Below are 22,883 nucleotides of genomic sequence, written 5' to 3'. Positions count from 1 at the left end.
AGGCTTCCCTGGGCTTTCTGCAGCCCAAGGAAAATAGCCCCTGGCTAACGTTTTATCACTTTAAAAAATAATAAATTTCCCTTGTGCGTGCTTCCAGTCAGCAGCACTTGTTGCGTTACAAGAGTCAAGAGAGTGGATTGTGGCGGTCCCACCTAGACATGGCGAGGAAGAGGAATGTCACCCATTTCGGATGCCGTCAATGCACTGAATGGGACATTATCACGTTTTAAGACTATTGATTGGTCTAAGTAGGTGAGATACTGACCTACCCACGTTTAACCTGGAGACGCATCTGTGTCACTTTAGATGTCTTTGGCTATTCAAAAATAAATTAAAAAAATTCCTTTCTATGCCGGCGTTTGGCTGGAGGCCTGTTTTCTCTGCAGGTCCGTGGTTGACCTTTTGGTCTTTCCCTTGCTTTAGTCTGGGCAGTCAGATGTTGACCACTGGCATTAGGAATACAAGATGAATCCACTTTTGATGTCTGACTCAAGCGTCTATCATCTCCTAGCTCCTCTGTCACTTTATATGTCTTTGGCTATTCAAAAAATTCAAGCTCAGTGGGTGTTTTGTATAAAGTATAGTTTTGGACTATTTGGACTATTTGGACTATTTGGGGGGGGGGGGGGGGGGGCACTTCTCCCACAAAACACGCTCGACATGGTTGTTGAGAAATAGGAGCGATGACAAAGAGGCAAACTCACAGTCGTAGTTTAGAAATCATGCGATCGCTACCATAGAGTTATAAGATCGCTATACGGCCGCGGCACATATTTGTGCCCTTTGACCGAAGGGCAAAGCCAACTCGAGCGAACTTGAGCCACGAGGAGCCACCGCAGAGCGAGCTAAAGCGAGCGAGTTGTTATGTACCGATAGGCACAGAATTGTAAATCATGTTTTGGGGGTGAGCGGTTTGCCCCACTTGTACGTCGGTATCTCACCAATCAATAGTCTGATTAAACGTCGGGAAGTCAGTATCTCACCTACTTAGACCAGTGGTTTTCAACCAGTGGTCCGGGGACCACCAGTGGTCCTTGAGGGGGGTACCAGGGGGTCCCCAGCAAAATCAGTTAACATAAAAGTCACAATCATTTTAACCACTTAGCTTTGGCTATTCAAAAATAGCAGATCTACAAGCTCGTAGCGCGGCTACGAGCTTGTAGATCTGCTATTTTTTGAAAATCTTGAAAATGTGTGCATATCTTTGAATGTATATATTTTTTAAAGCGAACATTTTTAACTCAAATCTGTACTTCTGGGGGATCCCTGGCACAACATTTTCCGATGGGGGTCCGCGGCCAAATGTATATCAATTTAGGGGTCCTTGGCATGCAACAGGTTGAAAACCACTGACTTAGACCAATCAATAGTCTGATTAAAATGTGATAATATCCAATTCAGTGCATCGACGGCATCTGAAGCCGGTGGGAATGTTTGGTACTGAGTGAGTGAGTGAGAGAGAGAGAGAGGGGAGGGTAGGAGGGACAGGGGGGGCTTTGAGGGTCTTAGGGGAAGGTTCAATCTAAATAACGAGGCTCCTCCAGAACGCCAAACGTTGTAAACACAGAACTTTAGGCCAGAGTATCCGAACTCCGACCTCCACCATATGATATGGCTAACACACTCACACACAGACAGACAGACACACTGACAGACAGACACACACACCATGTGTGTGTGTGGTCTGGAACAGGTATCCACAAGTTTCTGTCGATTTCATTGGATTTCATTGGATCAAATCGACAGGAAGTGATGCACACACAGCCTAGGAAACTTGTGGATACATTTTCGTTTATGGGAGGGACCACAGGGTTAGGGTGTTGGTGGGGGTTGTGGAGTGGTCCGTGAAGAAGGACGCTACAGGAGATTTATTTGTGCCTGCTGCCTCTTCTCTTCATGGCGGCCGTACACTGAGGGCAGTACCACTTGCCCTTGGGGGCTTCTGTCAACCCCACACAGCCGTAGTGGAACCACTCGATTGGACACTGAGGAGAACACACACACACATAGGGGTGTTTTTATGTTCGTTTTTAGGAGTATTATTATTTTATGATTATTAATAACATATGATGATTAATTATATTATATGATTATAACATTTTTTATAAGATATTATCATGGGGCACGTATAATCATTATATTATATAATATAATGAATCATCATATCTTATTAATTAATGTGTTCACAGACAGACTACAGGCTACATACAGATAGATAGATAGATGGATATAATATTAGTTTTTATGCTGATAGATAGATAGATATATGTAGATATAATATTAGTTTTTATGCTGATAGATAGATAGATAGATATATGTAGATATAATATTAGTTTTTATGCTGATAGGTAGATAGATAGATATATGTAGATATAATATTACTTTTTATGCTGATAGATAGATAGATAGATAGATAGATAGATATATGTAGATATAATATTCGTTTTTATGCAGACAGATAGATAGACAGATAGACAGATAGATAGATAGATAGATATATGTAGATATAATATTCGTTTTTATGCAGACAGATAGATAGACAGATAGACAGATAGATAGATAGATAGATAGATAGATAGATAGATATATGTAGATATAATATTCGTTTTTATGCAGACAGATAGATAGACAGATAGACAGATAGATAGATAGACAGATAGACAGATAGACAGATAGACAGATAGACAGATAGATAGATAGATAGATAGATAGACAGATAGACAGATAGATAGATAGATAGATAGACAGATAGATAGATAGATAGAATATTTGTTTTTATGCTGCTGATAGATAGATAATCTATTCCTTTTATCCAGCTGTTGTATCATGTGACATTCAGTGTAGGCTGCTTGATGGTGAGTTAGTAGTGTAACAGACTGCTTCAGACAGAACATCTGACAGTCAGTAGATTTGTATTATTACAAAACACGCATTAACCACTTTATCCCGATATACTTCGGCTAGCCGATCTATAAGCTCACAAGGCGTCGCTTTGCGACCCGTTGTGAGCTTGTGAGTATTTCTGCATTGCAGTACTGATACTTTTACTTAAGTACTTTTTCCACCACTGCTGACAGTAGCCTATTACACCTACCTACCTAGTAACAGTAGACTAGCAGGTCACACAATGGATCATTGATATGCATATGCATCCAGCTAATGTTAATTCATGGTGTTGATAAGCTTTTGTAAGCGAGGTACGAATTGTTTATAATCGATACGCGAGGTCCGTCGGTCCATGTGCGTGCGTGCACTCTTTATGCGGGCAGCGGTGATACCTTCACTGTTTCACCCGCGTTTGGTTAAAAGTTATATCGAGTGACGTTCGAACATTGCAAACTTTGCAATTAACTTTAGTTTGCACAGTGTCGGTGAGCCTGACTCTCAGTCTCCGTCCATTACTGCTGTTGTGCAGACTAACAAGTACGACGGTCCACTCGCTGCCAAGAAGAAAGGGGGCGGGGACTTTGGGAGCATGTGTGATGAACACAACAGATCTTCAAGCAATCAATGCGGTCCGGACGTGCGGTCGAGACGCGTTGTTAGCTCCTGCAGAAGTATAAATTAAGGTATAGAACTGCAACTCATAGAATGTGAGTGCACACTCTATGACTGAGTGACTCACTTCATGACGATAGATACGATATCTCTGAAAACGCATATCGTGGGGACATTCTATCGTCTCGACGATAGTTATCACAATATCGAACACCCCTACACACACACGGTTGGACTAGTGCTGATTTTGACTGCGAACTTTGATTTAGTTTTAGTCATAGCCTTTTGAATCAAATTCCATTTAGTTTTAGTCATATTTGAGTCATCTGAAAAGCTTTACTGTTAGTCTAGTTTTAGTCGACTAAATATCATAAGATTATAGTCGACTAAATCTACAGTTGATTTAGTTGACTAAAATGTATTTTGGCGGTGCCTTGATGGCATCGTAATGGCTGATTTTACACTTGGTTGAATGCTGAAAATAGCCGATCTACAAGCTCACAAAGCGTAGTGAGCTTGTAGATCTGCTATTTTCAGAGCGCAACACCCGAGCGCAACCAAACATAAAATGACTTGTCCTTTAGTTCTATTGGATCTCTTCTCCACTCGTCCCTCACTAACATTTTATTCTAGTTTTAATTTGTTGACGAAATTGTCAATAGATTTAGTCATCGTAGCTTAGTTTTTCTTTAGTTTGTCAGTGAAAAAAGGTAGTCGACGAACATTTTCCGTCATAGTTTTAGCCGACGAAATCGACACTGCTTTGAGTTACATACAATTCAGACTAAACATGAATGGAGGGATGTTTTTTTACACCAGGAAACCCGATACTTACATCAGTATTATCACAGCCAACCATTTCACCGTAAGAAACCTGAGGAGGAAAAGACAGGTTGTAAGAGTTCTGACAAATAAAATAGTGGTTGGCAATAACTTTTTTTGTAGGTTAATGATACTTGCAAAGGACAAATATGAAACCATTTTAAAAACAACCATGTCTAAAAATGCAGAGAGCGAAACGTTATTGACAACTAATTTGTAGTTCCATCTGCCTACCTGCTGTTCTGTCTGGTCCCCGTGCATATTGTGTGGATAAATTTGTGTTCAACGGAGCGGAACTGAATGACTTTTGTCTCTAGCGACAGCAGCAGCTTATAGATTTACACTGCAACAGTGTGTTATGTAGCGATCAAGCACTTGTATTAGAAACAATAATTTTGAAATGGTAAAAAAAACAAAAAACACAGTACTGCTTTTCCTTTATCGTGTGAATTGTCACCACATTTTTTTGAAGAAAGACAACTTGGATCCAACTCCTTTTTGACTCCGCCAGAGGTGGAGAGTATGTTTTCGTCGCCGTCCTTCCGTGTGTCCACCAAGCTAACATTGGTCAAGCTTCACGTGACAATATGTTGAAAGGGTGTGCTTTGATTGGCTAGCGAGACACATGACAAAATAGAAATCTATAAATAGGTGTGTCACTTAAAAAAATAATTTATATTTTTTGAAGTGAGCTTCCATCAGCCATGCTAACATTGGTCAAGTGACAATATGTAATATAAAAGGTAAGACAGGATTAATCAGGAACAGTACTGGCGGAGACCTGTGCTCCGAGGAGCACATTTTCTAGTCTTCAAATTGAACCCATTCAATCCGGGGACGCATCTGTCATTGTAAGATTTCTTTGGCCAAAACTTGATCGAAAATCGTCGAAAGTGGCCCTTTTCAAGATATTTTGGCCATCATCTCTGGAACGGAAGGTCCAATCTGCTCGATTCAAAGCTTGTTGGATGCGTGACTTTGAGGTCATTACGCACAATAATGACACATTTTCTGGTTTGTCGGGTTTTCGGGCCTAAAGATATGGTAATTGTTCGGGAACTCCAATAACTGCCTAGCTACAACCCAGTGAAAAGGGCTTTAGAACCAAGAAACCTTTGGTTTCAGTACCATGGGAGTCATTTCTGTTGTGTTTTGCGTTTACCTGGTTGCAGATGCAGTAGCGGGGCTCGTTGGGGTCATAGGTCCAGTCCACCTGGCTGTTGGCCTCGGCCTCGGGTAGCGCCGAGGCCTGCTGGGACAGCTCCTGGGCCAGAGCCGAGGACGAGGAGCATGACGACAGCGAGGAGGAAGAGGACGATGAAGATGACTGGTGATTAGAAGACTTGATGCCGCTTCTGGTTTTAAGGAGATAAAACGAGAAAATAAGAGATGTTCACCGTCCGTCACATCATCCCTTTAGCCGAGCTGAAAGTGGGAATGGATCATGATGCCGTGTCGTGCACCCAAAATTTGCCGATCTACAAGCTCACAACGTGGCGGGCGACAATAGCTTGTGGATCGACTTCTTTTGGCCACTTTAACCATTATTTTATACTTTGGCTATTTTTGAAAAATCTTGACCATTTGTGCACATTTCTGTACTCATAGCTTTGCTTCTGGGGGTCCCTGGAACAGAATATTTTGAGATGGGGGGTCCGCGGACAACTACATATCATTTTGGGTGGTCCTTGACATGAAAAAGTTTGGGAACCACTGATATTATAGCAACATACGTTTTTTCCTCAAAAAAACTGCTCTTATGAGCTTGTATATCTGCTATTTTTGAATAGCCAAAAGACATCTAAAAATGACACACAGATGCGTTAACCCATTAAGACCTGGAACTAATCTGTGTCACTTAAGATGTCTTTGGCTATTGAAAAATAGCAGATATACAAGCTCATAGCGCGGCATGAGCTTGTATATCTGCTATTTTTGAAAAGTCTTGATTTTTTTTTTTCAAAAAACTGTTAGGATTTAGAAAACATTTTTAAGAATGGCCTCAGGTCTTAATGGGTTAAATGGTTAAGTAAACATGGTGTGACACTCCTGTGTGTGTGTGTGTGTGTGTGTGTGTGTGTGTGTGTGTGTGTGTGTGTGTGTGTGGTCTTACTTGGACTTGCGTCCCCTGGAGTCTCCAGAGGTGGAGGTGGGGGCGAGGGTCTGGGTGAGCGTGGAGGCCAGGGCGGAGGAGGAGTAGCCCGAGGAGGAGGTGTCCCCCCGGGACAGGGCGAACTCCCTGCCCAGCTGGAAGTCGTTGTTCTTGATGGCCTCGTAGCTGGCCTTCAGACTGGACGTCCTCCTGCCCTCCTTCATCTGCACGGCACACGCACACACACACACACACACACACGCACGTACACGCATACATTACAAAGGATTCAATAGACCGGGGGGGTTCTCGAACTTTTTTATACCACAACCCCATATTATGAGTATAGAACAGGGGTCTTCAACAGGGGGTCCGGGACCCCTAGGGGGTCCTCAGAGTTACTACAGGGGGTCCGCCAAATCTTTGTGAGATAGGATCTTTCTTTTTACCTTAACCACTTGAACCCTAGCATCCATTTTCTGAGGAGAACTTTAGCCAAAAATAGCAGATCTAATAGATCTGCTATTTTTGGCAAAGAGTTATAGGTGTGGAGGGAAATAAAGAGCAGCAAAAGTTTATCTGAAACACAATTTTATACACTACAGAGGGGGTCCCTGCTTCATCTCTCTCTCAGCTAGGGGGTCCTTGACCTGAAAACGTTGAAGACCCCTGGTATAGAATGCTATTGGAAATACATAAAGAAGAGTCAACAACCAAATGGGGGGAGCACTTTTAATTTGAACTCTGTACGGTTTTATTATCAGGCACTTGAGGAAGGACTGACCTAATTAATGATCTGTTAAGGCCTTTGCAGACATGGTGTGATTGTTCAATCAGTTTTTAGTTTTTTAAACAATATATTTATTGGCATTTTCAATTATATAACATATTACAACAACAATATGGCTCCTGTAATAAATGTCTATAAATAATCAAACAAAAACAGCGCAAATAGACATCACATAGAAATCATACACATACATAATAACAATATGACAACCAAGAACAGAAAAATACATTAGGAAAACGTCAGAAAAAACAAATACAAAAAAAAACAAAAAAACAGATATGGTCTATTTACACAGGTCCCAACGGATTACCTTCCATAAACTGTATGAACTGTCCCCAAATTTCTTGAAAGATGGCAAATTTCTTTTTAATGGCAAAGGTCAGCTTCTCAAGTGCAAGACAATTTGATAATTCCCTATATCATTGTCTGATGTCTGGCTTATCTGGGTTTTTCCAAAAGAGCGCAATTGTATGTTTAGCCTGGAGAAGAGAGTATATAATCACACTCTTTTTTTTTACTGTTAATTTTGAGATTATCAGGAAATATGCCCAGAATGCACAGCTGTGGGCAGATAGGAATATCTTCTGAGACTATCTGGGATAATATACCAAGTACCTCTTTCCAAAACTTCATGATCTCTGGGCATTGCCATAAACAGTGAAATAATGTACCCTTCTCCACATTGCACTTTACACATTCGTCTGGTGTATTAGGATCAAAATGATGACGTAGAGAAGGAGTAATATACGTTTGCATCAGCCATTTGTACTGTAATAACTTGTATCTGGTATTGATTGTCTGCGTTTGAGCTTATAGCAAACCTTCTGCCAATCTTCAACACTTATTTCTACATTTAAATCACTGCACCAGGCCAATCTTCTACCCTCCGAGGATTCCCCAGACATCCTAACAAACGCATTATAAATCAAAGATACTTGACCATGACCACCAGAATAATCTACTATCATTTTTTCCTAAACTGATAGAGATGGCAGTTGAGTTGAGTTATTTGGGGTTTTTAAAATAAAACTTCTTATCTGTAAGTACTTAAAAAAATGATTTAATGGGATATTATATTTCCTGCGAAGTCCTTCAAAAGACAGAAGCACATCAACTTCATACATATCTGAGATCTTGGCAACACCCTTGTCTGCCCATGATTTAAACCCCCTGTCATGACTCCCTGGTTTAAACTGCTGGTTGCCCCACAGGGGGGAAAACGTGAGAGTTTAGAATCTGAACCAAAGTATTTCTGTGCCTTAAACCAAATTTCAATCGTGTTCTTAACAAAGGGGTTCTTTGTCTTAAGATTGTCGGAATATAAATAAAGGTTCAAAGGCAGGGAGGATGTTGTGTCGCGTTTCATCAGAAAACCAAAACATTGCTGCTCTTATTTGAGTGGCCATATAATACCAGTAGAGATTGGGGAGCTTTAACCCCCCTCTTTCATATGGCAAGAAAAGTAGGGGCAATCGTAATCTGGGTTTCTTTTCGTTCCAAATAAAGTTAGTAATGAGTTTTTTCATTTTAGCAAAGAATGAGGGGGGTGGACTCAGCGGTAATGATTGAAATAAATATAAAAATGTGGGTAGAATATTCATTTTAATTATGTTAATACGACCAATTAATGATAAGGGAAGTAGTGTCCATCTATTAATAGATGCTGTAACTGAGGCTATAATAGGATCATAATGCGATGGAATCAGGTCTGTTCAATCAGTTTTTACCGCATGCGAAAAGACGCACAAATCGAACTGGGTTCGGAAAAAAAACGCATCGCCGCAGCCACAAATTGGGAGCCGGTGTGCGTGAGGTCATAGAGAACCATGTGTTCATTTAAAAAATGATGTCCGTTTTTTCCGTGCGAAAAATCGCACCGTGTCTGCAAAGGCCTTTACTCTGATATTCTAGTTGGAGAAAAAGAGCGGTAAAGAATATGAACTTGAACATTGGTTAGTTGTTACTGCCTCTGTAGCTTGCTTTTTCTTTTTTCTTTTTACTTTTTTTTTTTTTTTTTTTGTAATTTTTTGTAAATTTTGTGTCAATGTTTTGTTGCCCGTTTCCTTTTGTCCAATTTGTCTTTTATTTTTACTCTGTTTTGTTTTTGTCCCGATGTTGTATTTTGTGTCGTCTCTGTAGTCGACATGACTACATCACTGTGGTGTCCACATGAAAAAAAAAGTATGTTTTTGCCTGCTGGGTAAACATATATAGGAATTTCATAAAAGTATCCGTGTTTAGATGTGCGATGCGCATTTACAGGATTTTGCACTTTATTGCCCAATTTTGCAATCATAAATCAGGGGGTCTTCAACAGGGGGTCCGGGACCCCTAGGGGGTCCTCAGAGTTACTACAGGGGGTCCCCTACATCTTAGTGTGATATGATTTGTTTTACCTTAGCCACTTGAACCCTAGCATCCCTTTTCTGAGGAGAACTTTAGCCAAAAATAGCCGATCTACAAGCTCACAATGCCTCGCAGAGCTTGTAGATCTGCTAGATCTGCAAAGAGGTGTTTGGTGTAGAGGGAAAAAAGAGCAGACCAAGTAAACAAAAAAAGTTGAATCTGAAACACAATTTTATACAATATAGAGTAGGGGGTCCCTGCTTCATCTCTCTCTCAGCTAGGGGGTCCTTGGCCTGAAAACGTTGAAGACCCCTGGTCTAAACTAATTGCATAGATTAACGATCAAAAACAGAGTGTGTGCGCGTGTGTGTGTGTGTGTGTGTGTGTGTGTGTGTGTGTGTGTGTGTGTGTGTGTGTGTGTGTGTGTGTGTGTGTGTGTGTGTGTGTCTCTCTCTCTGACCTGTGCAGTGGCCTGTACAGCCTGTGCAGCAGCCATGGTGATGGCCCCCGCTCCGGCGGCGGGCCCCGCAGGCAGGGAGCTGAGGTTGTACGAGGCCAGGGGCTGAGCGGAGGAGGAGGAGTTGACACTGTACACGTTGTTAGTGGCCGAGGAGGAGGTGCTGTTGGTACGGCAGCCTGGGAGGGACAAACAAACAAAACAAACAACAAACTAAGGCATAAGAGGCTGAGGAGTCGAGAATGTCATAAATTGGGGGGAGGGGGTTCCCCAGCAACATCACAATACTTTTAACCACTTTAACCTTTTATACTTTGGCTATTCAAAAATAGCAGATCTACAAGCTCGTAGCTTGTAGATCTGCTATTTTTGAAAAATCGTGAAAATGTGTGCAAACTTTTGGAATATATATTTTTAAAAGCAAACATTTTAACTAAAATATTTGCTTCTGGGGGGTCCCTGGAACTAAATATTTTGAGATGGGGGTCCGCGGCCAAATGCATATCATTTAGGGGGTCCTTGACATGAAAAGGTTTGAGGACCACTGATCTAGTGTATTCTGACATACAAACACATGTGAGGATGTCATCTCAACTTTCTTGTATCCCCACTCTTTGTGGCTGATGACTTTTTGACTGGGCGTGCATGCTCCCAACGCACAACACGGTGAGTAAAATTCTAGGCTACGGATTTCATGTCTAGGACTAAACAGGAATGCGTACGATATATGCTGAGCATGTGTCGATGTTAATATGATTATAATAATATGGTTATAATATAATAAAACACACATACAACAAAAATAGTGTCAGGTAAGTTATTGCGGCCTCCTGGTGGCGCTATAATAGGCCAATGTGAAAAGGGTGCCATTTATTCTTAAGCCTTTCACGGCATTTGGACGGCATTTTTTGTTCCAAAAATGTGTTTTTTGCGAAATTAGACCTGCTGGTGGCGCTATAACAGGCCAATGTGAAAAGGGGAGAATGTCTTCCTCGGCCTAGTGGGAATGTGCATGTGAAATTTCACGGAAATCGCAAGCAGCGTGCATAGTTTGAGGCTTTTTGTTCAAAATAAACCAATCCTGCTAACTTTGGAAGCCAACCTTAGCCAATGAGGATGGAGTATGGGGAATCAGATCCGTGTTGATCACATGACTATAGAGATACTGTGTACCGATTTGCATGACGTTTGGATAAAATCTGTAGGAGTACTATGAAAAAATGGGTTTTGCACAAATCTGCAAAACCCGATTTGTGCAAAACTATAACAGGCCAATGTGAAAATTGGGGGCCTGAATTGGCATCCAGGGAGTGTGTGTACAAAGTTTCGCAGTGACCGGGCCAACGGTGCCGGAGATTAGCTGCTCACGGACGGACAGGACACACGGACACACAAACGGTTGGACAGACAGGGGGTAAAACATACTCTCTCGCCATGCCTTTCGGCCTGGTGGAGACAAAAAGCTTGGATCAAGTTAAGAGGTACAAGAAAGTTGATAAGTAAAGATGACATCCTCATAAGTGTAGGGTAAGTGTCACATTGTGTATTTTTTGCATGTGAAATACATTTGCACATCAGAATACACAACATACTCTTATTTTGCAGCATTTCGGCAGATTCAGCACCATGGAGAGAGGGCCCATTTTCGGATCAATGGGAGTTTGTTTTCGGAATAATGGCTGTCAGAATAATGGCTGTCGGACCAATGGCATGGCACCGTCATATGATGGGGTCCCATACTCACAATTCTTTTTGAACTGGGACACCTTCTTTAGGTATAAATCAGGCTTTAGGACGATAGCAAAACAAAACAATAGAGAGCAGCTCAATGAGAGCGGAAAACATCAGGTAGTGATGGTTACCTGGCGTGTTCTCCTTGGAGGCGTCTGAGGTCAGGGTGGACAGCAGGGCCTCAGACTTGAACTTCTTCTCTGGGACATGCTCTGTAGTGTGGTGTACGGGCGCGCTATGTTTCCTAGTCTCTGTCATAAAAACACACACACACACACACAGGACAAATTAACACACGAGACAACTGGCGGGCTCTACCGTTATATACTGGTTAAGGGTGTCACGATACTCGATACATATCGAAATCAAACCGAAAATGACGTACAATACAGTGTATCGAAATCAAAAGCCGTATCGCGATTCAAGGGTTTCCGTGCATCGCGCATGCGTGCTTATGACGGGGGAGGAAAAAAAAGACGACAGGACAAAGTCACACACACACCGCAGAGGAGTTTGGAGGAGACAGAGACGGCTGTAGCGTTGCGTCTGTACTAGGCTACTACTTTACATTTCACCATGGCCACTGCTGAAGCCAGCGATGGTAATGATAATACACAAACTGGAGGAATTGGAAAACCCTCCCGCTTTCTTTAAGTCAAAAGTCTGACAATATTTTGGCTTCCCAGTGAATTATGAGGGCACCCGACGCGTTGTTGACAAAACGGCTACCGTTTGTCGATTATGCTCCACATTGATAGTTGCTCCGTCTTCTCTTTTTCCCCTCTGCACCTAAACCTCTCGGCCAAAAATAGCCGATCTACAAGCTCACAACGCCTCGCAGCGTGAGGCGTTGTGAGCTTGTAGATCTGCTATTTTTGGCTAAAGTTCACCTCAGAAAAGGGATGGGGTTAAGGTAAAAAAAAGGAAACCCTGTTGAAGACCCCTGGCTTAGCTTATTATTAACTTTTCTTGTTTGTTAAAGCTCTTATCTGTTCAAACAATGTGAAGATACTTTAAGATGTTTAATAACATGTAGCCAAATAACAGTTGTTTTGGATCCTTTTTTCTTACATGTTCAACTTTGTATTTAGATTTTATTTAGTTATAGAGCTTCACAAGAATGTTGTTAACTCATCTTCATTATTACTTTTATTTGAATCATTATTCAAATAAAAGGGACTTATTGAGAAACATGTGTTTTTCTTTATAAATCAAGACAATAGCCTAAATTAATAATCATATAGCCCTCAAAGCTGAAAAAAAAAAAGGTTTTTAAAACATATATCGTATCGAAAAATCGAATCGAATAGTGACCTTAAAATCGAAAGTCGAATCGAAGACTAGGCTTATCGTGACGCCGCTAATACTGGTTAGGTCTGCCTAGGTGACACCAGTGCTAAAAAAAGTGCTAAAAGTGCGGGATACATACTCTCGGTCGTGGTGTGGGAATGGACATGGTGGTTGTTGACCGGCTGAGAGGGGCTGTCCATCTCCAGAGATCCTGAAAGATGGAAGACGGGAGGACATGAGCTCAATTCCTACCTTTCCTGCTTGTTATCTGGTCGTTCGGCTACACAAAGTCTATGAGAAACAGTTGGCACTACTACTTACTTCTCTCCAGTATCTCGGTGATACCGGCGTTGTCGGCCTCCAGCTCCATCTTGAACTTGGCCAGTTCCTGGTCCAGCTTCCGCAGGTGTCTGTCCACCTGGAAAGACAGCGCAGCATCACAGCACCGCCACGCCATCACAGGACACGTGACAAGTATGGGTTTTTAGAATGGACCCCTATGCGTTACCATTTCCACAGACAATTTTCACATTGTCACTTTAACCCATTCAATCCGGCTGTGAACACATCTGTCATTTCAGATTGCTTTGGCTATTCAAAAATAGCACATCTACAAGCTCATAGCGCGGCACTCGGTGCCGCGCTATGAGCTGGTAGATCTGCTATTTTTGAAAAGTTGTGCAAATCTTTGAATATATATTTTTTTTGTTAAAGCGAATATTTGTAACTCAAATCTTTGCTTCTGGGGGGTCCCTGGAACAATATTTTACAAATGTTCAAAAAAATATATTTAAAAAATATATATTCAAAGATTTGCAGAAGTTCTCACAATTTTTCAAAAATAGCAGATCTACAATCTGTTTGTACATCTGCTATTTTACAATAGCCAAAGAAATCTAAAATGACAGACGCATGTTCCCGGATTCAATGGGTTAAGTATGAGCGGTGCTTTTTCTAGTCACATGGACTTTTGTATTTGTGGGTGCACCTGTGCACTTCATTCTTATATATTCTGTCTATATTGTCTACAACAAAATACACATAGTAGCAGTTTTGTGATGGCAAAAGATGCATCACACACACAATTGATCAGTTTTATGTGAATAATCTGTTATCACGACGAATAATCATCACTTCTAGATTGATAGGCATTGCAATGTAAATTAATGTAAAGCACTGCATTGAAACCTCATACTCAATCTCAGCATGTGACTGCCATCTAGTGGCGGTTTAGCCACATAACAGCCATAAATTAGGAAGTCATTCATCTCCAATGCTAGAGCACAAACTCCAGTTAGATTGCAACTGGACTGATCTTTTCCCAAAGTTTTCCTATGAGCCAACGATTGGAGACATTGGCAGGACAGACATTGATACTAGGGGTATAGTATCAATTATTTAAAGAACAAACAAGCAAAAAATATTTTTATGGAATATATGTTTTATTTTCTTAAATACTGTGACAAAAATATGAGAAATGGTAGATCAAGCTTACAATGCGTTGCATTCTGTCAAAATACTTTCGCTTTGATGTATAAAAAACGTTTCCATTATTTGAAAAAGTTATTAATAGAATAATAATTATCGTTCCGAAGATTAACGACAGTTGCAGCCCTGCCCTACCCCCCACGCTGGGCAAGACCTAGCCGGTTGAGTGTCTAAATGGAAGTACCAGAATTTGGCGGAATTACCACCCAAGGAAATGACGTTGGCGCTTTACAAATCTGTTTACAGTCTCTATGAATGAAACGAGTGTTGTGATTGGTTGGAAAATATCGTTTCCGGGGGAAATACGTACGACGGAAGTCCGGCCCCTTTAGACACTCTGCTTTAACCCATTGAGACCTGAAGCCGAGTCTACACGTCTCCTAAATCCCAACAGTTTTCTGAAAAACGTATGTTTCTATTTCAGTGGTGCTCAATCTTTTTCATGTCAAGGACCCCCAAAATTATATGTATTTGGCCGCAGACCCCCATCAAAATATTTTGGTCCAGGGACCCCCAGAAGCAAAGATTTGAGTTAAAAATGTTCGCTTTAAAAATATATACGGTATATATTCAAAGATTTGCACACATTTTCACGATTTTTCAAAAATAGCAGATCTACAAGCTCGTAGCGCGGCACTCGGTGCCGTGCTATGAGCTTGTATATCTGCTATTTTTGAATAGCCCAAAGTGTAAAATAATGCTTTTTAGCTCAAATCTAAAAATGATACAGTTCCAGGTCTTAATGGGTTAAGTTGAGACCAGGCTTTTCTCTTCCAAGATGAGTAAGGCTGGGAACGAGGCTTAACCCTACCACTGATACTCACCAGATCATAGATTTGATTGGCCAACTGAACTTTCTCATCTGCATCTTCCAGAGCCTTGTAATAGTCCTGGAAAGTCATCACAAATACCAGCCATGTTAACACGCTATAGCAGTGGTGGAGGAAGTAGTCTGACATTTTAAATACGTAAAAGTAGCAATACCACAACATAAAAATACTCTGTTACAAGTAAAAGGCCTGTGGTACACGAGTAAAAGTATTGGCATCAACGTATACTTAAAGTACCAAAAATAAAATAACTCAAATGTTTGAAAATAGCAGATCTACAAGCACACAACGTGTCGCGTTACACGGCGCTTTGTGAGCTTGTAGATCGACTATTTTCAAATAGCCTACATACAAAATAGGGCTAAAGTGGTTAATGTACGTTTTATAATATAATAATGTATATCTGCAGAGTAACTAGTAGCCTAACTTAAGTTTTCAAATAATTGTAGTGGAGTAAAAGTAAATTATTTGCCTCTGAGATGTAGTGGGAGTAGAAGTATTGAACATTGGAAATACTCCAGTAAAATTAAAGTGTCTCAAAATTGGTACAGTACTTGAGTAAATATACTTTGTTACTTTCCACCACTGCACGCTGTAGACACAAAACACTACATAAACCGGTGTTTGCTGCCACTACGGACCAATACAAGGGAAGAGGATTTCTCCAGAGAGCACAAATGAACGATCATTAACCTTTTTTATAACCTCCATCTGCTCCTCTCTCCATTCTGGTTTGTTCTTCTTAGCGTTGACAAAGAATTCAATCACCTTCTGCTCCAGCTGGTCTGTGGCATCTGGTGGTGAAATAACCAGACAACAACACAACGGGTTCAATAAACACTCTCTGCCACATTATTACCACCGTACATGTTCTGTCCATGCATTGTGTATTTTACAGCAAAGTAATAGCAGCATGCTTGAGTAGGGCTGTCGCGATTACAAATTTACGTCGACGATGAATTATCGCTAAAATAATTGCGATTAGCGTATTTAATTGTCGTTTCTGTCGTTGAAAATGAATGGAACATTATGAATAAAAATTAGATATCCGTTTGGCTTTTAGCCTTCGGAAACGAAAGTTGCACAGGGGTAGATATGACAAATAACACATATTTAATGACTTTATCCTTAAAAATAAACATTAATAGTGTAAATAGCCGATCTATAAGCTCAAAACGTGTCGCATCGCAACGCGTTTTGAGCTTATAGATCTGCTATTTCCACTATTTTTGACATTTTTTGAAAATATGATTTTTTTTAAACATGGAATTGATTACGACGATTACGCAAAAATACTTGCAATTATATAAAATAATTGCGATAAGACGATTATTATGTGATAATTCTGACAGGCCCATGCTTAAGTTACACAGAACAAGGTGAAGACAGCCGAGCTCTTGGCACACATTTTTGACTTTACATTCTGGTAAAATAGTCACCGCTAATCGTCTTTGGTGCACCGAGACAACTTTCTAGCCAGAGATCAAAGCGGACTGACTGTAGAGATCTTACTAATGTGGGGTGCGCTCCCCGCCCCACTTTCAAAATTAGCACTACAACACTGCTCATGTCAGCTTGGTCAACACATTCCAACCAGAAGTACAATAGAGAGATATCTGAAATGTTTTTCTTAACTTTATTTTTGTCATTTTGCTGGGGACCCCCTAGCTGGAAGCCCCCCATCACGGACCCCCCCGGCCCCCCCCCATCATGGACCACAGAAACATTGCTCCAAGCATTGCCGTGTTCAAAAAGTTATGTTGATCAGCAAGGCTTTTGATTGACTGATTGAATACTTTATTAACAGTTTACAAAAAGGTACAAGGGTACAGTTGTAAAATAATGCTAAAACGATAAGACAAAAAGCCCAGAGAGGACCCATTGTGGTCCTGCTCGAGCTTAGGAAAAGTTATTTAGCAGCTAATTAATACTATATAGCTTGTCTCGTTCACTAACTTAATGCTTGTCTCGTTCACTAACTTAAGCCATTAAGACCTGGAACGCATCTGTGTCACTTTAGATTTATTTGGCTATTCAAAAATAGCAGATCTTCTGCTATTTTTGGAAAAATCGTGATTATTTTTTTCTCCAAAAATAGCTTTTTGAAAACATTTTTAAGAATTGCCTTTGGGTTAATGCAGACATATTTCACCCCCTGCATTAAATGTCTCAGCAGCATCTAACCAGACCCATAGAGAGAGAGAGTTATGACACGCTTTGATCTCGCCGCAAAGCAGGCTACTATGGGCAATAGTTCCAAACATTGGAACTTCCTCATTGAGATGGAACGCATCCGCATTCCATTCTTTACAAGGGGAGTCAACGCAAGAGTCGTCACTCTCATATTCGATCACGTTGCTTTGATCTTGCAGGACACTGTGATGGTGTGTGTGTGTGTGTGTGTGTGTGTGTGTGTGTGTGTGTGTGTGTGCATACTCTGCACTTGCAGGTCCATCTCCCTCATTTCCGTGAACCTGTCTCTGAGGTCCATGGGAAGCTGCTCGATCACTGCCAAAGAGAACAAAAACAGACGTTAACAATACTGTTGCCATGTCCGCTTTTTATAAGCGACTTTGGCCTTGTTTTTCTGTGAAGTTGCTTGTAAATATGGGTAGTTGCGGGGGGGGGGGGGGGGGGGGGGCTTGTGTGTTTCTTGTTTAGTTGCACATTAGGTTTTGCTTCATAAAGTTGTTTAAAACCAGTGGTTCTCAAATATCTTCAAGTCAAGGAAGGACCGCCCATCTGAAAATATTTTATGCCCAAATAAGATTTCTGTTGTTAAAATATTTAAATATGTGTATTTAAATATAATATAATATTGTTATTTACATGTTATAGTAATTAATTAAATAAATAACTGTTTAATTATATAATATTTACAGTATTGTTATTTAAATGTTATAATATTTAAATATATGTTAAATACATATGATATTATAACATATTTTGTTAATGTTAAAATATATTCCAAATGTATCACATTTTCTTAATTATCTTTTGAAAATAGTAGATCTACAAGTTCACAACGGGTCGCAATGTGAGCTTGTAGATCTGCTATTTTCAGGGCGAAGGGGTTCGCTTCTCTCTTGGGGCTTGTTTTTTTTCATAGACCCGGTTGCTTGTTTCTCTCGCGAAACCTGGCAACGATGCCGTCGTTAAAACCCTGCTAGCATGCTAGGCTAACGGCTCGAGGCGAGCGACGCCGAGCAAAAACACACGCCCGGGTCCAAAATAACGCCACGTCGCGGTTCGAAACCCTCATACTTACTCTCCAGATAGTCTTCCAGGTAAAGCATCTTGGCGAATTGGACGTTTTTTAGCCGTTTAATCGAAGAATTCGTCGTCTTTCAATATGGCGCCGCCAGTCGCTGTTTGTCTGCCTCGGAAAAAAACAGCTTCGAAAAAATGAGGTCAGAGAATGTGACGCAGGGGGGGCTGCTCGTGATGTGACTGGCTGATGTCCGCCCAGACGTGCGTCGGTTTGTGCCGCTAAATGTACGTGGCCTCTGGGACTTGTAGTTCTCTCTCTCTCAATATTTTTTTTATTGATTTTTGACAAAATTACGTGCAGATTACAAAGACACATACTTCAGACAACATCCACACAAAAAATAAATAAAACAGAAGACGGAATCAACAACAAGCCAGCAACCAACAATTGTTTCATCATTTGCAATTTAAAAAAAACTAAAAAAACTTGTAGTTCTAATTATTAGACGTCAAAACAACCATTGATTGATTGATTGATTGATTGATTGATTGATTGATTGATTGATTGATTGATTGATTGATGTACTTTATTTAGTAAGACATGAGAACAACAGTACATGGAAGTACACATTCACAATACAAGGTCTACTAAACTGGAAGACTCATTAAGCACTGAGCTTGTTTAAGATGAGATCCCCACACAAATCATGATGACATATAAGAGACAGACAGATATACACACTACTATACAGAACGTCATACAATCAGCTTACAGGTTACTGGTATGAAGAGTGAAAGATATGTACAAGAGGAGAAAAAAAACGGGGAGGGGGGGGGGTAGGGTAGGTTAAGACTTACACAGGGGCCATTTTCGAATTGCAGCCTCCTGAAGGTGTATCTTTAGGGCAGTTTTGAAAGTGAGGTTTTACACTCCTTTACTCCTTTTGGTAGGGCATTCCACATTTTTGAAGAATAGCATGAGAACGAGTTCATTCCCTTACCATAACAACACAGCTACAGGAAGAGTGGGAAGTCTGATGCTTTTTCCCCCAAAATGTAAACGAAAATAAAGAATTTGGAAAATGGTCTTAAGAGTGTTCATGATTTGAACATGTACGGTGCATCATTATCAGATCAAAATGAACCCTTAAAGGGATAGTTCACGCCAAAAAATAAGAAGTAGTCACCCCATGGAGACTTGAATTCATGGATATGTTTTTGTTTTTGTCGCATTCCTAAGCCAATAATTTGATGACCAGCGGACCGGTAGGCAGCGGTTCCGGTAGGAAACACAAAGGTGACTTCTCCTACCAGAACCGCTGCCGGTCATCAAATTATTGGCTTAGGAATACGACAAAAACAAAAAAGATATACAAGAATTCAAGTCTCCATGGGGTGACTAATCGATAGGAAAAAAGTCATTTTTGGGGCTGAACTATGTCCCTTTAAACTTATGGTTTATTCCCAAAATGACTGGATATATAACAGCTGTGATATTACATACATTTCATGTATGTAATATCATAGCCATTCTAGGGCTATGGCTATCCAGGTTGTGTAGCGAATGTAGAAATATTAGGCCTTAATTGTCGAATGTTCAAGCATGTTCAAATCCTGTTTACTTTACATTACTTAAGAGCATTTTCCTTTTTTTCTTCTTTTTTTAAAAGACATTTTTGGAAAATATAGCCAATTTAACATCGAGGTGACCACTCTTCCTCTTATGGCTTCACCGCATTGTAATTTTCTTTATATTCATTTGTCAACTCGTGTGTTATACAGATAAAGGTGCTTCATTTGAGAATGAACATTCTTTATTCCTCCTAAATGATCGTCTTTATTTATCTATGAAAACAAGATGATGTGTAAATCCTGGTCGACCTGTTTTGTGTGTTTTAGTCGTTTCTATTCATTGTAAACACTCATGATTGCACATGCAGCACCATATGCACTCCAAAAGCTGTGTTGTTATCAAGATTCGTTGATGCTTGTCTATTGGGGATTTGTGGGTGTTATTCCGCATGTATTGTAGATTAAATAATTCACAAACAATACAAATGAACATTCCCTAATAGGCTTAATTCTACATCTATTCTAAATAATAAACAAACAAAGACAAACTAACACACATATCAATAAATACACGAAGCGCATATCAGTTGCAGTGGTGGAAAAAGTACTCACGCATGTACTCACAAGTAAAAGTATCAATACTGCAATGCCGAAATACTCTGTTATAAGTGAAAGTCCGTAATTCAAAATGTACTTGCGTAAAAGTACAAAATATTGGTATCAAAATATACTTAAAGTACAAAAGTAATAGTAGCCTAGTGCGTAATGTCCCATTTACCATGTACCATCAAGTTAAAAATGTATACAAAATCTTTTGAAAATGGCAGATCTACAGGCTCACAATGTGTCGCATCGCAACGCATTGTGAGCTTGTAGATCTGCTATTTTTAAATGGCCGAAATGTATATAGGGCTGAAGTAGTTAATGTATGTTTTACAATAATAATCAAAGTTTTCAAATACTTGTAGTAAAAGTACAATATTTGCTTCTGAGATGTAGTGGTGTAGAAGTAAAAGTACTGAAAACTGGAAACAGGTTGTTAGTTTTGTTAAAAAACAACAACAACATAATAAAATGTTAGTACATTTTGTATTTTATTGATTAACCACTCAAGCCCTATAAAGCTGACAACACATTGGATCACATGTTGACATGTTGTGAGCTTGCTGCTGATGCTACTGTATTAAGAAAAACAAATATGTTTTTTATTCAAATCGTTTTTTCTTTCAAAAATCGGTTAAATCAATTAGTTTGATTAAGTGTTGCATTTGCACCCCTAATCTGAATCTAGGCCATGTGCTTTAGTTCATCTATTATTGCCTCGAGAGACCAATAATTTCATCAGATTAGGTGGTACCTTTTATTGTGAGTTGCATTTCAAACCTCACTATAAATGATGCAAATTGGGTACAGATTTATATGGAGCTCATATAGGCTATATAATGCATTAACAACACTGTACAATTATAGCCTAGTTATAAATATTCCTAATGCTTTTATAACAATAATCATAACGTATTATAAAGCATATGTCATGACTTATATGGTCAAGTATCCTAAAACGAATTGCTGGCTACTCACAGACATTTCTTTGCAAGGATAATTCTCTGCAGTTGTAGGCTAATACATTATAGTAATGTATAATGCATAACTGTTAAAATGCATAATAGTGTGCATAAATCACTGGTCAGTGGGTGCTTTAAGTAGTCTAAAGTAACAACATTCCTGGAGAAGAAACATTTTGTCTGTTGTTCTTGCACTGATTTAATGTTTGTTTGACTCTTCTTACTCCATAGAGAAGGCCATATCTCACTGCATGCTACTAAATTACTGGTCATTGCAAGCATACACAGTATGCACTTAAATCAACACTCATGATTTGACTGTACCCCAGTAGTTGAAAATAGCCCTACATCAAATTCACCAATAGATCCACATAGCATGTCTTGCAGTCAGTGGTGTAAGGTAACTAAGTACATTTACTCAAGTACTGTACTTAAGTACAATGTTGAGGTATTTGTACTTTACTGGAGTATTTCCAGTGTTCAGTAGGCTACTTTTACTTCTACTCCACTACATCCACTACAATTATTTTGTAAAAGTTACTAGTTACTATTAACCACTTCAGCTCTGTACACATTTCGGCCATTTGAAAATAGCCGATCTACAAGCTCACAATGTGTCGCAATGCGACGCATTGTTAGCTTGTATATCTGCTATTTTCAAAAGATTTTTGAAAACTTGAAATGAGACATTCTGCATAATGAGTACTTTTACTTTTGGTACTTTAAGTACATTTTGATGCCAATGCTTTTGTACTTTTATTCAAGTCAATTTTGAATTCCAGACTTTTGCTTGTAATGGAGTATTTCTACATTGATACTTTTACTTAAGTTCAAAATGTGAGTACTTTTTCCACCACTGCTTGTAGTGGAGGAATTGTTTACTATAAATGCAACTTTGTGACAGATTGGCGGCATATGCAGAGGTCAGTCAGTGTTTTGTAGGCTTATATTGTTTCTCCTCGTGCTTCCTCTGCAGTTTTGTGCCAAATGGCACTGTAACCGGTAGCCGATATGGGAAGTTAACAGTCGCCAGTCATAAGCATTCCAGGAAAAAAACAGGGTGATTAAGCTTCCTTCTGCTCAACACAATAATGCCCTCTCAAAATGTGCCCTCTTGACCCACGCATGCTATCTGTTGGAGGCGGGTATAAGCAGGCCACATTCCTTTCCTCTCTGAGGACGAACAGTCGGG

General features: G+C 39.9%; 1 protein-coding gene across 1 annotated transcript; it reads right to left on the bottom strand.

Annotated features, from left to right (window-relative positions):
- Nucleotides 1-1,176: 1,176 nt before the first annotated feature.
- ing3 (inhibitor of growth family, member 3) lies at nt 1,177-18,754 on the bottom strand. Its single transcript, XM_084050296.1, has 12 exons — nt 18,613-18,754; nt 17,781-17,852; nt 16,038-16,138; nt 15,339-15,404; nt 13,348-13,444; nt 13,166-13,237; nt 11,868-11,987; nt 10,009-10,184; nt 6,434-6,636; nt 5,483-5,675; nt 4,334-4,372; nt 1,177-1,985 (listed from the first exon to the last, which is right to left on the bottom strand). The coding sequence occupies exons 1-12, from the start codon at nt 18,638-18,640 to the stop codon at nt 1,869-1,871; spliced, it is 1,284 nt and encodes a 427-aa protein (XP_083906422.1). The 5' UTR covers nt 18,641-18,754; the 3' UTR covers nt 1,177-1,868.
- Nucleotides 18,755-22,883: the final 4,129 nt, after the last annotated feature.

The sequence above is a fragment of the Gymnoscopelus microlampas genome (assembly GCF_963454915.1).
Source record: "Gymnoscopelus microlampas genome assembly, chromosome: 23".
Taxonomy (NCBI): Eukaryota; Metazoa; Chordata; class Actinopteri; order Myctophiformes; family Myctophidae; genus Gymnoscopelus; species Gymnoscopelus microlampas.
Note: the sequence above shows the minus strand (reverse complement) of the source record. Positions and strands in the feature narration are given on the sequence as shown.

Excerpts from the sequence above, each read along its gene's own strand:
- ing3 (XM_084050296.1), bottom strand. The coding sequence starts at position 18,640 with ATGCTTTACCTGGAAGACTATCTGGAGA. Across the intron at positions 17,853-18,612 it reads CCTGGAAGACTATCTGGAGA|TGATCGAGCAGCTTCCCATG; the intron begins GTAAGTATGAGG and ends TCTCTTTGGCAG. Across the intron at positions 11,988-13,165 it reads TTCCCACACCACGACCGAGA|AGACTAGGAAACATAGCGCG; the intron begins GTATGTATCCCG and ends TTTTTATGACAG.